At 45.9% G+C, this 13,804-nt stretch overlaps 1 protein-coding gene across 1 annotated transcript in view; it reads right to left on the bottom strand.

The window, feature by feature from the left end:
* KCMF1 (potassium channel modulatory factor 1) overlaps window positions 1-8,369 on the bottom strand; it is a 65,684-nt gene extending 57,315 nt beyond the window's left edge. The window contains exon 1 of the mRNA XM_087823665.1: window positions 8,279-8,369. Within this exon, the coding sequence (XP_087679791.1) occupies window positions 8,279-8,294 (16 nt within the window). The 5' untranslated portion in view covers window positions 8,295-8,369. The remainder of the gene's footprint in view (window positions 1-8,278) is intronic.
* Between the last annotated feature and the right edge of the window lie 5,435 nt (window positions 8,370-13,804).

Raw genomic sequence — 13,804 nt, 5'->3', positions numbered from 1 at the left:
TATATCCATAACTATAACTATACAAACACACTGCACAGTTTACATTCATTTCAAATTGCAATTAAATGTATCACAATCCCTATAAGTGTTCATAATTCTGATTATAAAAACTACCTGGCTCCCAGCACCCAACCACTCCCAGGTCCTAGCATGTTATTTCATTCTTACAGAAAAGAGACATCTGTAACAATTCCTGTAATCACTGCCATTTTACCTTAATGTCCTTTACTTTATCTCCGAATTTAGAAAGCTTCACACTGGCTTGCCCTGCCCAATCTCTATAACCAGAGGACACCAAAGGGGATACTGATACTGGGTGAAAAAGAACAGAAGCAGCCCGGCCAGGTGTGGTTCAGCAGTTGAGCATCGACCTAGGATCTAGGAGATTGGGGTTTGATTCCCAGTCAGGGCACATGCCCGGGTTGCGGGATAGGCAGCCGATCAATGACTCTCTCATCACTGATGTTTCTCTCTCTCTCCCCCTCCTTTCCTCTCTCTGAAATCAATATAGATAGATTTAAAAAAAAAAAAAAAAAAAAAAGAACAGAAGCAGGGTCTAGTTACCCCAACAGTTGCTATATAACTATTAGGACTTTGCAAAACACTATACTGAATAGAAAAATTAAACATTTAATCCCTGTAGTTCTCGCCAAGCATCAAAAAGATACAAACATATGAGGAATAACCTATTTCAATATATTTTAACATATGCAGATAGATGTATGTTGAGACTTCCATCGTCTAAGGACAATACTGTTACAGAAAAAAATGTACTGCTGGGCATGTAGAAGTAATTGCCAAAAGATTAAAATACTTATATGATTTAATCACCCTGTCATAAAATATAAACTTTAAGAACTAAGCCCAGCACACTGGAAAGGAGCCACAGCCCATTCAACAGGAAAGCATGTAATTCCCAAACACGTGTTTCAAACCACTGAATGTCACCATCCTGCAGCAAGGTCAACAACTTGCAGCAAGTTCTGGAGATGACTTTGAGTGGTACTCAAGTAGGTAGTCCATAAATATTAACTGAATGAATGACTGAATGAAGCAGAAAACTCATGCACATAGTACAATTAATATGCAGAACCCACAGTCAGTTAATCTGCAACCAGAGCCAGGAAGAGATGAACAAAACACACTCCAAGCCTAGTCCAGGCCATTCCCCATGAGCCAGCTCCCTTAGTTATTTTCGCTCTATGTAGTTCATCTCCTCTCACATTTTTGAAATTTGCAAGCCTTCTTTCCCACAATCTTCCTCCCTCTTAACCAGCTTCCCCAGATGAAGACGAAGGAAAGCATTTTCCAGTCCCATCATTTTTTAGACAAGTATTACCATCTCTAACAATCACCCACAAATCCTAAGTGGTAAGGTACAAAGTTAAGTGTAACACTACACCTACCCCTCAGGTAGCTTGTGGGGGAGGCGGACAGGCAAGTAAACAATTACAGGGTAAAAAAAATGCCTGGAGAATAAGGCGGAGGTGCCACTGCATGGACCCGTAACTTTGCTAGCTGAGAGGGGAGGGTGGCAGTCTTAGGAGAACAACAAAAAAACAAGAGTCAAAACTAAAAAATAAATTATAGTAGAATATGCCTGTGACTGTTGTAATAGTCAACACATCAAGTTAGCACTCTAAAGTGACTCTTCCAATGAAAATCCTCTTACTCTGGAAAAAACTGAAGTTATTGACACTGGCACTGAGTATTATCAAGAGAGGAAAACCCCCACACAATTTAGCAGAAGATAACACAAACCGAGTTAGTCATGATGTCAAGAGGCCTTACCCACTCATTGCCTGCCCCTCCTGGCTGAAGGTGACTAGACTGACCCACTCTTATGAGTTCAGTTGGTTTTTCTAGCAGCAGTGCTGGATTTGCAAGATCCATCCATACTTTCTCCATGACACCCCTTGCGGCCACTGGCCAAGTCTGCTGGACTGCTGGTTGGGACTGTGGCCATGGAAGAGATAAATGGGCCATGTACACGTACTAGATGGACCCACATCCTGCTTCACTACTATTCAAAAAGACAACTAAAAACACGCAAAAGAGTGGGAGAGCGGTAGTAGGGACGGCGCCATGGAAGTTGCCTCACAAGGCAATTTACCACCTCCTGGTACCCAGCTCTTAAGACGGTTCTCGAGGCATGAAGGTTGGCTTGTTTCTGACTCTCTGTGGCTACAGATCATTTCCAAGCTTCATGTCCACCTTGCCTAGCTGTCCTCTGCCATCACCCTCCAGGCCTTGTCATTTACCATCTCAACAACCCCCTCTTTTCTTCACCACTTCCTTCCTTAGCACAGAATCTAGGTAATAGGTAATATGATCCCTTTATCTTTCACATAAGCAAGGACATGGCTAATATTTTAAAAATTAAAATATTTATAAAAATGCTCTGATATGCATACTTCTAAGGGGCTCTTGACTCAATTTTAATAACTTCAGTGAGTAAAAAAACTGTACTTTTTATTTTAAGGAAATGAAAAACATGGCTCCTAGCACAACACTGAAACTAATCTTTTATAAAGATTTTAATTATGAACAACATTCTAGTTTTTACTTTTATGACTATGAAATGTAGGAAATGTTTGAGTCCGTATTTATGCCAGTAGCCAGCAGCCCAAAAGCAATATTTATAATGTAATTAAAAAAACAACACTATTTCTAGGATAATCCAATATGCCTTAACCTTCACTGAAAACAACTTTTGGAACCTCCAGCTAAAAAAACAAAAACAGCCCTGGCAGGGTGGCTCCAACGTTGGTACACCAAGAAGGTTGGTCCCTGGTCAGGGCACGTACAGGAGACAACAGACCAATGTTTCCCTCTCTCCCCCTTACCCTCTCCCTAAAATCAATAAAAACATATCCTTGGGTGAGGATTAAAAAAACAAAACAAAACAAACAAACCACCAAACCTCAGCAAATGTATATAGACGTTAGGGAGCTGATGGCTCAGACATAAGTGCATGGATTTCTTTTTTAAAACATCGCAAGCCTAATATGAAGGGATTTGTTTGGTCATTTCACATCCAAAGTTTCCTAAGTTCTACTGTGAAAAAAAATTTCAATCTTTAAATAAGTTTGCTGCTAATACAACTTAAGATTCTAAAACTAAAAGGAATTTCTTCCAAATTAAATCTCCAATTTAAAAGAGAGTAAAGTTATATTTTATTACATTAAGTTAAACACAAATGTCAATATGGGAAAAATGGGCTTCAAAATCAACTTTATAAGAAATCATGAAATCAAGGGCCCCAGAAATTAAAATATTTACATTCTTATCTTTCTTTTATTGAAAGTTAAGGTAAATGTAATTCATGATTTATTGAAATTGAAAAGGTGTAAGAATGTCATAATCTTTTACTAGATCAGAGTTAAAGTAAAATAAACTGTATGACATGGTAAAGATCTTTTCAGTGGCAGTTAACTTACTTTGCTACATGAAGGCAAAAGTCACTACATTAAAACCACATACTAATTACCAATCTTGTCTTTGCGATCCCCAAATTCTGAAAACAAAATTATTGCAATTCACTCTGGGATTATTTGTATGTGGTTTTAGCGTCAATTTTTATTTTTTTTTATTTTTATTTTTTAAATATATCTTTATTGATTTCAGAGAGAGGAAAGGAGAGGGAGAGACAGAGCTAGAAACATCAATGATGAGAGTCACTGATCGACTAGCCCGCAACCTGGGCATGTGCCCTGATCGGGAATTGAACCCTGATCGCCTGGATCCTAGGTTGACGCTCAACCGCTGAGCCACGCCCGGCAGGGCTTAGCACCAATTTGTAGAAAAGAGAAAATCTGAACCTACCAACTGAAGAGTGGTACAATTTCAAAAAATGGTACAACTTTCGGAAACTAGATTAATGGCCCGCCTACTCTTGTACTTTAGGTTTTACAAATAAACAGTATCAGATGCTTCTGAGAATAACAAAGCAATATGATCTCCTGTCCACTTATTCAGTATCATTTTTACATATGAAAATCTTCAAACAGCTAGGGAAAGCATAAATCAGGTGAAGATAGGACTGTATTTGAGATCTTAATGCTATCCAAAATCAAGAGTAGCCCACAAAAAGTTAAGGCACTCAAGAAAAAAACAGTGTCAGCCTTGGCCGGTGTGGCTCAGTTGGTTTAGCATCCTCCTGTGCACCAAAAGGTTGCAGGTTCAATTTCCTGTTGGGGCACATAAGGGAGGCAGCCAATCAATGTTTCTCTCTCACATGGATGTTTCTCTCTCCCTCCCCCTTCCTCTCTCTCTAAAATCAAAGAAAAAAGCATTAGAAATTACAATAGATTCCCTCTGAAATTGGGCAAAATTACGAAGAAAAACGCTGGTAATTAATTATCCCCTTCTCCTGGCACGTCTCACGTTGTGCTGTAGTTAAGGCACCGTGTCTCATTTACTTATCTTCACACTCCTTGGTATCTAGCAAAATGCCTAATACACAGTAGCCGCTGAAAAAATGCTGGATTGACTTAAGGCAATAAATGTATTCCTAGCTCTGGATAGTCAATTAGGTTCCAACTCATGCAAGAACATTCATAACTTCATTTCAGCTAATAAGCACTGAGTAATTAGATGTGTTTTATTAAAATCTAAAGCTATTAAATGGTCTTAAGCTCTGAATAACATATTTTAAAAGTATTTAAAAGAAAGTATGTAGTGAAAATTAAAAAATACTTACAAATAAAATAGAAAATAATTGGTTTCACTAGGTGTAACAGGGTATTAGCATAGTGAACATTAAGCAATTGGGCACTAATGTTGTAAAATATTTACTAATATAACAACATTACAAAGTGAATTAAAGCAGACCCTGAAATTCTGGTTGGGAAAGTCATAACGGGCAAACAGGAAACAATGTAGAGTACTGCCACCCCTGCTAAGACAAGTTCCGGAAAGGTGGGGAACCTCTTTCCCACACCTGGGAACAATTACTTCTATCCCAATCTACAGGGTAATGCTGGAAACTGAGGTACAGAACTGGTTTAGTCCACAGACTCATTCCCTATTACCCCAAAGGAAATGATGGAATACAAAATTCCATTTCCATTTACTCTCCAAAGCTCTAGTCTAGAGCAAAAGAAGGCAAATTATAGCCCTGGGCCAAACTGGGCCAAATTCAGCCACCTTCTGTGTTTGTACAGTCTGCAAGCTAAGAATGGTTTTTACATTTTCAAATGGCAAACCTAAGAGTCATGTTTCATGACACGAGAATTGTATGAAATTCAAATGTATTTGTAAATAAAAGTTTTAATTGGAACATGGTTGTGCTCATTCATTTACATGTTGTCTATAGCTGCTTTTATACTACAATGGCAGAGCTGACTTCATAACTCACCAAGCCACAATATTTACTACCTGCCCCTTGGTACAGAATGCTGACCGCTGAGCTAAAGCATTCTCTATGCTCCTGGCTGCATCTCCTTTCTCAGAGGTAGTCCACTGTTTCACAAGGCAGAGTCTAAGCTTGATAGATGTCCATCCTGGAGCTGTGTTGTCCAAAGTTACAGCTTAGATATACATAATATAGTGCAACACATTAGGGTGGATACAAAGACAAAGTAACAAATTACATGCATACTGAAGGCACTGAAAAGGAAACACATTGCAAGTACATTACAGGCAACACAGTTCAGATCTTTCACCAGGCTACTACATCCAGTTCTGGGTCACACTACTGAAAGGAAACAAGAACTACAGAGAATCTGAAGGTGGATAGACGGATACCTCTAAAGAAATGCTAACAGAAATGGAATTAGTAGGTCCAAAGAAGAGAAAGGTGAATAAAGAACTAGAATAGTGAGGGTGTCAAACTCTGTATTTGTTGATAGGTTAAATTCCCACTGATGAAAGTAACGGCAGCCTGAACATCTAATGAATTAAATGTGATTCTCAATGCAACTGCCTTAGGCCATAAACTAGACCTTTAAAAGATAATTACTTGTCAAATACTGTACTACAAATCTTCAACTGATGTATTATAGGAATGTTCCTTTTTCAGAAACATCTGGTGTTATATAAGTTACCAGAAAAGGTGTGCTATTAATGTCCTAAGGTTCAGTAATATTCAAGCAACTAAAAAGTAATATAAGTTTGAACGCCACATGCTTTTCCACAGGGCCAAGTAAGGGAGAGTGGGCTTAGATTACTGAATTTGTTACATTTAAGACTACTAGCACTGTGGGATTTTAATTATTCTAAAACACCGATTTTCAACCTTTTTCAACTCACGGCACACACAAACTAATTACTAAAGTTCTGCAGAACACAAAAAACACATTTTTTGCCACGCTGATTAAAAAAAAAAAGTATAATTTTGATTCATTCACACTGGATGGTTATTGTGTTGGCTGTTGTCATTTTTTTATTTGACAATCTAAGGAAAAAGAGATCAAGGCCCCTGACTCTGATCAGGTATTGCATGTTTTAAAAATTCTTGCAAGCACACTGGTTGAAAATTGCTGTTCTAAAAGATTACTGAGGATAAAGGAATCTACCTAGGATACTACTCAATTTGAATACTCAGTCTGGAACTACCTGCATGCTTTCCTGAAGCAAGGAGAATGGGTCCTATTGCTATGATACTGTAACTTTAACTCTTCCAGTTCTTATGAGCAAGAGGGCCTGAAGCCATTGCTGTTAATTTTGTTTTGAAGGTGGTCAATGTACACACAACTAGAGTCTAATATAAACTTTGATATTCCAAATTAAAATTTGATTAGAATTACAATGTCTTTTAAATTACATATAGGGAATATATTTCCATTAAGTAGAAAATGTAGAAAGTACTGTTTCAAAATATTCCTATGAGCCTAAGTACATTATTATTTCAAAATGTCCACAGCTGTACACAGTGAGTAAAAAAAGTGCATTATATTTCCTATTCAGTTTGTGAAGATCAAAATACAGAATCCTTGAACACAAAATATTCTTTGAGTCAATCTCAACATTGCAACTAGTAATGCAAATTTGCTCTCAGTATCATTTTAACCAACCTGAGTTTTTAAACCTCAAAATTCCAAGGCCCGTATTTCCCTAAGAATATCCTTCCAACGGGTGTGAAGCACACACACTAATCTGACTCACTAAACGTTCTCCACTCCTACCTACATCACCTGTACCTACATAGGACTTTAAAATCAAGAGTACACAATACTTTCCAGCCACTTCTACAATGTTGCATTAACCTTATTAGGATAAAGTTTTCCCCAAGTCTCTTAATAGTTTTTACTTAAAGACCTGTGGCAGCGAAACAAAGAAAAACACACCTCCCTCCTCTTTTTCTAAACCATATGGCAGTAAACTGAAGTTAACTTATTTTATTTATTTATTTATTTTTTTTACCAGCGCAACGTCTATATATGGGCCCTGAACATTTATTTTTCTCTTTGTACCCTGGGACTGGGTTAGAACTGTCTACTTATTTGCAACTGTGCCCCATCCTGTTTTTATAGCTCAAAACCAAGCCCCAAACTCCCCCCGACCATTCCTAGACCTCCCCGCGGGCATTTCCCAAGCCCCGGTCCCGGTAGGTGGTGCACGCCGCGAGAGGGGCCGCGGCCGGCCGGGGACGAGTCCGCCCCGACCAGGTGACGGCGCAGGGAGTGTGCCCGCCGCGGCCCCGCCGGATCCGCCCCGGGAACTTGGTTACCCGAGCCCAGGGACGCGCCGAGGCCTAGCCGCGAGGCCGGGCGGCGGGGGCTTCCCGTCCCCCGGCCGCCCAGCCTTCCCGCCTGCCCTGCGGTCCTCCGCAGGCAGGGCCACTCGCCGCCGTCTCCCGGCGACTGGACGCGCCCGCCGATCCCGAGCCGGCTCCTCGGTCTCCCGCCTCCGCCTGTGGCCCCGCTCGGCGGCCGCACCGGGCCCTTCCGGGGTGGCGGGCGCGCTAGGCCTCGCCGGGGCCCGCGGCTCCGGGATCGCCCGGGCGGGCCGTGGCGGCCGGTATCAGTCCCCGGGGCCCGGCTCCCGCCGGTAACGGGCCCCGCCGCCTCCCCTCCCCCTCCCCATGACAGTGCAAACCCTCCGGCCGGCCCGGCCGCCCCGCCTCCGGCACCAGGCCCAGCTCAGGGCCGCGGCCGTGGCGGCTCCAGCGGCGGCGCCGCGGCTCCCCGCCGCCTCTCGCTCGCTCCCGGGCCCGGCGTTTCGGGGCCCGCTCGGCCCGGCCCAAGTCTCCGCCGCCTCCCGGCCGCCCGCCGCGGCGCCCGGGCCGGGAGGGGTAGGCCGAGGCCCAGGCGGTGGGGGTGGGGGCTGCTCTCACCTTCATGTCGGGACATCCTAGTTCAGACGGTGGCGGCGCGGCCCCTCCCGGGCTCCGGCTGCAGTGTCCCCCGCGGGGTCCCGGCGCTGCCCGCGCAGGCCGGCCGACTCCCACTCGACTCCCGGGCTCGGCCGCGGGGGCGGGGTGGGCAGGGGAGCGCTCCGGCGGCGGCGGCGGCGGCGGCGGGGAGGCGGCGCGGGGCGGGAATGGGGCCGGGCCTGGCCGGGGCTGAGCTCCTCCAGGAGGCGGGTCCGACGCCACGGCTCCTCCGGCGCCCGCCGTGACTCGGTCACTCTCGGGCCCGCCGGCTCCCGGCTGCGGCGCCGCGCTCCTGAAATCCCGCTCCTCCCCTTCCCCGGCCCACCCCCCGCCCCTCTCCCCCGGCTCCCGGCCGCCGCCTCCTCCTCCTCTTCCTCCTCCTCCGCCTCCTTCCGCCGCCCGCACGGCGGCCCCGCCTCTCGCTGCCCGCGCGGGGCCCAGCCAGCCGGAGGCCCCGCGGCCCGAGGGCGCGGCGGGGACGGGGCGGCGGCGGCGGCGGCTCGGGGCGCGGCGCTGGCCCGCGCTCCCCAGCAGGTCGCGGTCGGGGCTCGAGCCCGGCCTCGGTCTGGCCGCCGCGCCGCGCCGCGCGTGGGGAGGAAGAGGAAGTGCGGGGCCGCCGGCGCGCGCGGCTCGGGGACGCCCGCCCGCCGGTCCGGCCGCCCTCGGGCCCTCCGGGGGCTGCGCGCTCGGGGCTGAGGGCGCCCCCGCGGCTGGGCGGGGCCGCCGGTGCTTCCGGGCCGCGAGCGGCCGCCGCGAGGGGCCCCCGCCCTGGGGCGCGGGGCGCGGCGCCGGGCCGCCCGGGGACACGTGCTCGTTCCTTTCCGAGCCGGCGCCCGGCGGTCGTCCGGTGCCGCGCGGCCGGCTGACGGGCGATCGCGGGAGGGAGCCGGAGCGCCGGGGTCGGCGGCCGGGCTCCAAGGTCGCCTGCCCGGGAACCATCTTTGAAGACTCGGCGCCCGCCTGCCGGGGTGTCCGGCGGGATCGCGCCAAGTTTGCTCCGGCGCCTCGGCGCGTCTTGAGTGCTCCGCTTTGAAAACTGTTGGGGGCGCGCGCGCGTGTGCGTGTGTGCGTGTGTTTTCCTCCCTTCCCCTGCCCGTGAGCTAGCTCTCCGTCCTTACCCTCTTCCTTGTCAGCTTGGCTTCCAGACGTGAGTTGAACAAATGCAGCATCGGCACTGCCCCTGCCCCGGGCCCGTGGGTAACGCGCGGCGCTGGAAGCGGGTCGCGCTTTGGGTTTGGCTCACCCTCCGCGCGACTCGGACGGGCTCTTGAACCTCGCCGAGCCGCTGTGTCCGGGCTGGGTTGGGTCGGGTTGTTATTTTAATTTACCCTCTTATATCTGACATTGCTTTTTGGTTTGTTTGTTCGCACGAAAGAGAACTGTGACCCTAAGCGAAGTCTACTGAGACTTGAAGTTCAGTCAAGGTAGTGTTTGCCTTAGGGTAACCTTCATGTCCGCCATGACTAGCTGTGTGGCCGGGGCAAATCGCTTGGCCTCTCTGTGCCCTCTTTAAAATGAGCATGATTACAGATAATAACGTGATTAATGATGGTAATATTCATACGTAGCTATTTGGAGGATTAAGGACTAAAATGTATGTAAAATATCTACCCCAGGATACAGTAAAAGGGGTTTGCTACCATATTTCATTAAATCTGGTTTTAAGATACTTGGTATTTGGTAGTAACTAGTGGTAAACTAGATAGCAGCCGGAGGAAGGTTTAAACAAACTGAGATGTAAATGAGGATTTTCATCACCAGAAGCATTGCATGTGTGGAGCTTTTGTTTGAATTGAGTACACCGGGGCTGTGGAGGTCCATGCGGCCATTGGGGGGGGGGGGGGAGAAACCAGCTTCAAGGAGCCTGGCCCACATTTACTGCATGGGTACCCTGTGCCCACACCTTTCTAAGCGCTTGACCGTGTTGGTATGTCCTGGGTACCAAACACAAGCCTCGATTTCTTGGGCTGTAAAAGTGATGACAACACCCCACAGTCTTGTGATGAGTAGATGATGTTTGTAAATATGTTAAGTTGTAGGCATTATTAATACTGCGGTCAGATGCTGGGCTGGAGCAGGTAGGAGAGCCCCCAAAATATGGAGCTCCAGGAAGGAATAAAAGTATAGAGGTTTTAGTATGTTTTGGTTTGGGGACTTAACTAATTCTGTTCATGAGAACCAGCAGGTAGCTGTCCAAATCTGAAGGGAATATCAGGTGTTTAACAGTTATTTCGTTGTTCCCAACCATGCAGAAGGAAGAAAATGACTAAACATGTTTCTGTTTGTTTTTCCCCCGTTTGAGTAAGAGTTAGCAGGAATGTTACGGTTATTTGGGGATTTCATGCCTGGAAGACACGTTTCCTCAATTCAGTCAAAGGTCAGGCCCTTCAGCCTGCTTGCTGTCCTGCCACGTGGGAGACTGCATTTCCGAAGAAAGGATTAATTTAAATACTCATACCAAATCGTTCATCAAATGATGTCTGTTCTCCAGAAGTGTTTCCTTCAGTCCTCTCCTGTCCCTGCACCTCCTTGAATTCCTTCCAACCCGTCTTGCATGCTGTGGCCCACTTTTGTTCCCTAAAACGAGCTAATGCATGTTTACACTGGTGGGATCTGAATAAGGTCTTTAGTCTAATTAATCATATCATCGCTTACAACGATATCGGCTTTGATATTTTTCTACAGTTTTGTATAAGGTATTAGCATTGGAAGGAGTTGGGGCTAGTGTATGTGGGCCCTCTCTGCAACTTGCTGTGCATGTGTGTATTTATTTCAAAGTAAAATTAAACTTTTGGGACAGAAATCGGGTCAATAGGTGCCTGCAGCTGAGAGAGTGGAGGCTGGGGATTAACTACAGAGAGAATTTTTTGAGGTGAGGAGAATGTATTAGGTCTTGATTGCGTCAGTGTTTACTGTACACCTTTGTCCTGACTTACAGAACTATACACCTAGAAAGGTAAATTTTACTTCTATGTAAGTTATACTTCAATGAACCTGATTTAAAAAGGAAAAGCGAGCTCTTGTTACCCCAGCCTCCTGTAGTCTAGAGGGTAAAACGTGTAATGAATGCCCAACGATCTTTTCCAGCCTAATGACTTTTCCTTCGTCTGCCAAATACCCTGTGCTTTCTTGTACTATAGTGATTCCTGCCTCTGGGCATTTGCATATGCTCTTCCCTGCGCTTAGAGGCCGCACAGGAAATAAAGCCCAAATTCAAATTCCCTGTACTCTGTTAAACCTCCCTTGCCTCTCAAGCGTACCAGTGACTTCCTCCTCTGTGTTCACTTAAGCCGGGCTGTAATTTTTCTTTAGTTTTCATCTGTTCTGTCAGCTAAACTCTTTCAGGACAGGCAACCACATGATTTGTTTCTATTTCTGGGATGCAGTGGTGTTGAATGGGTGAATGAACGAATGATTTAAAGCTGGAAGAAAGCTTTAAAAAACCATTGTCAAAGTGTGGGCAGGGTCCTAAGACCCTTTTTAGAGGGTCAGTGAGGTACTTGGGTTTTCTTGTATTCAACTAGCACACCTCAGTGGATTGGGTGTAGAAGCAGAAAAGAGAGTCCAGCTGTCTTCAGATAAGCCAAACATTCAAGTTATTTGCACAGTGTGTCACACTTCCAAATTTTTCTTTTGAAAAAGTTACTTTTCTTAAAAATACTTATGTTACTAGGAAATAGCTTTATTTTAAGAAATTAAAAAAATAGATATAATTCACATTTTTTAAAGTTCTTTGGTATCTCCGATAATTTTTAAGAGTGTAAAGGTGTTCTGAGACCAAAAAGTTTGAGAATCTCTGCCTTAGAGACTGTTACAGGCCCCTCATTGTTCAAATGAGAACTGATAATGATGCTGACATTTAGAGTAGTGCCATGGTCCATGTGGCAGGCCTTGTTACAAGCACTTTATGTGCAGGTGCTGTTGTATCTGATAGGGAGAAGGGCATGTAATAAGAATAGAGCTGACCAGGGAGAAGGGCACATAATAAGAATAGAGCTGACCAGCTGTCATGGCTCAGCAGTTGAGCATTGACCTAGGACCCAGGAGATACCCGTTCAATTCCTGGTCAGGGCACATGCCCGGGTTTCGGGCTTGATCCCCAGCAGGGGGCGTGCAGGAGGCAGCCAGTCAATGACTCTCATTGATGGTTCTCTCTCTGAAATCAATAAAGACATATTTTTTAAAATATTAAAAAAGAATAGAGCCACAGTTGTTTAATAATTATTCACCTTATTAACTATAGATATGAGGTTTTCTTACAGACCCTGGGAAACTGGAAGATGAAACAAGGCTGTAGAAAGAGAAGTTGCCTCTATGGGTCCATTACTCAGAAAAGAAAGAGGTTTTGAGAACAGACCAAGGACAGGACACATTTTTATTTGGTTGCTGTGCCTGGACCCTCACCCCCTCCGGGAGTTTGCCTCAGGAACGCTGACCATTCTGCTGTTCCAGGAACGGGCTGAGCTGTTTGTAACATAGAGCAGGGGTAGGGAAACTTTTTTCTGTCAAGGGCCCATTTGGATATTTATAACATCATTCACAGGCCATACAAAATTATCAACTTAAAATTTAGCTGTGAGTGCCCTGGCCAGTTTGGCTCAGTGGTTAGAGCATCGGCCCTCGGACTGAAGGGTCCTGGGTTCAGTTCCAACCAAGGGTATGTACCTCTGTTACAGGCTTAATCCCCGGCCCTGGTCTGAGCGCAAGTAGGAGTCAATCAATCAATGTGTCTCTCTCACATCAATGTCTCTCTTCCTCCCTCCACCCCTTCCACTTTTTCTGAAAAGGAAAAAATATCCTCAGGTGAGGGTTAAAAAAAAAAAATCTATGAAAAAAGCTCCTAGATTTATTGAATTTTGAGTCCCTCCTGTGGTTGCCTTGGTAGAGTCAGACCAAATGATTTTGCTGGCCATATACGGCCAGCGGGCCAGATATTCTCATCTGACCCCTGTCATAGAGGATTAGCCGCCCTGTTATCTGACTGAGCTGAAGGCTGGACTGCAGACCCTCAACCCCCACCCCCACGCCCCCTCCGTTTCCCTGTTAACACTTGCAGCTCACAGCTGCACGCAGTTATCTCCCTCGCTTGTATATAATCAGCCAACTGTCAAGAGGAATCAGCAGAACTTCCAGGGTGATCGACTGCTCTCCCCATGCTGCCGGCATTATTGGAATAAATGTTCATAATATGATTCAACCCTGTCTCTACTTAATTTGGCTCAAGTAGTGACAGGTGGCCTCAGGCCCATTTAGTGTCTGGTATTATATCTTCATTTTACTCATAAGGCAAGTGAGATACAGAGAAGTTAATTGACTTGGCCACGTACCTAGTCACTCTTAGAACCTAGTCACTAGTTGAGTCACTATGTATTCCAGATGCCCAGCTGCTAACTAGTTTTCTGCCACCTCCCTGGAGGCCTGGAAAGGGTCAAAAAGACATACCTGGTTGCCTCTATACTCCATCAACCTCACAGACACTGCAAGAAT

The sequence above is a fragment of the Miniopterus natalensis genome, chromosome 13 (assembly GCF_054644295.1).
Source record: "Miniopterus natalensis isolate mMinNat1 chromosome 13, mMinNat1.hap1, whole genome shotgun sequence".
Lineage (NCBI taxonomy): Eukaryota > Metazoa > Chordata > Mammalia > Chiroptera > Miniopteridae > Miniopterus > Miniopterus natalensis.
This window is presented reverse-complemented; position numbering and strand designations above follow the sequence as displayed.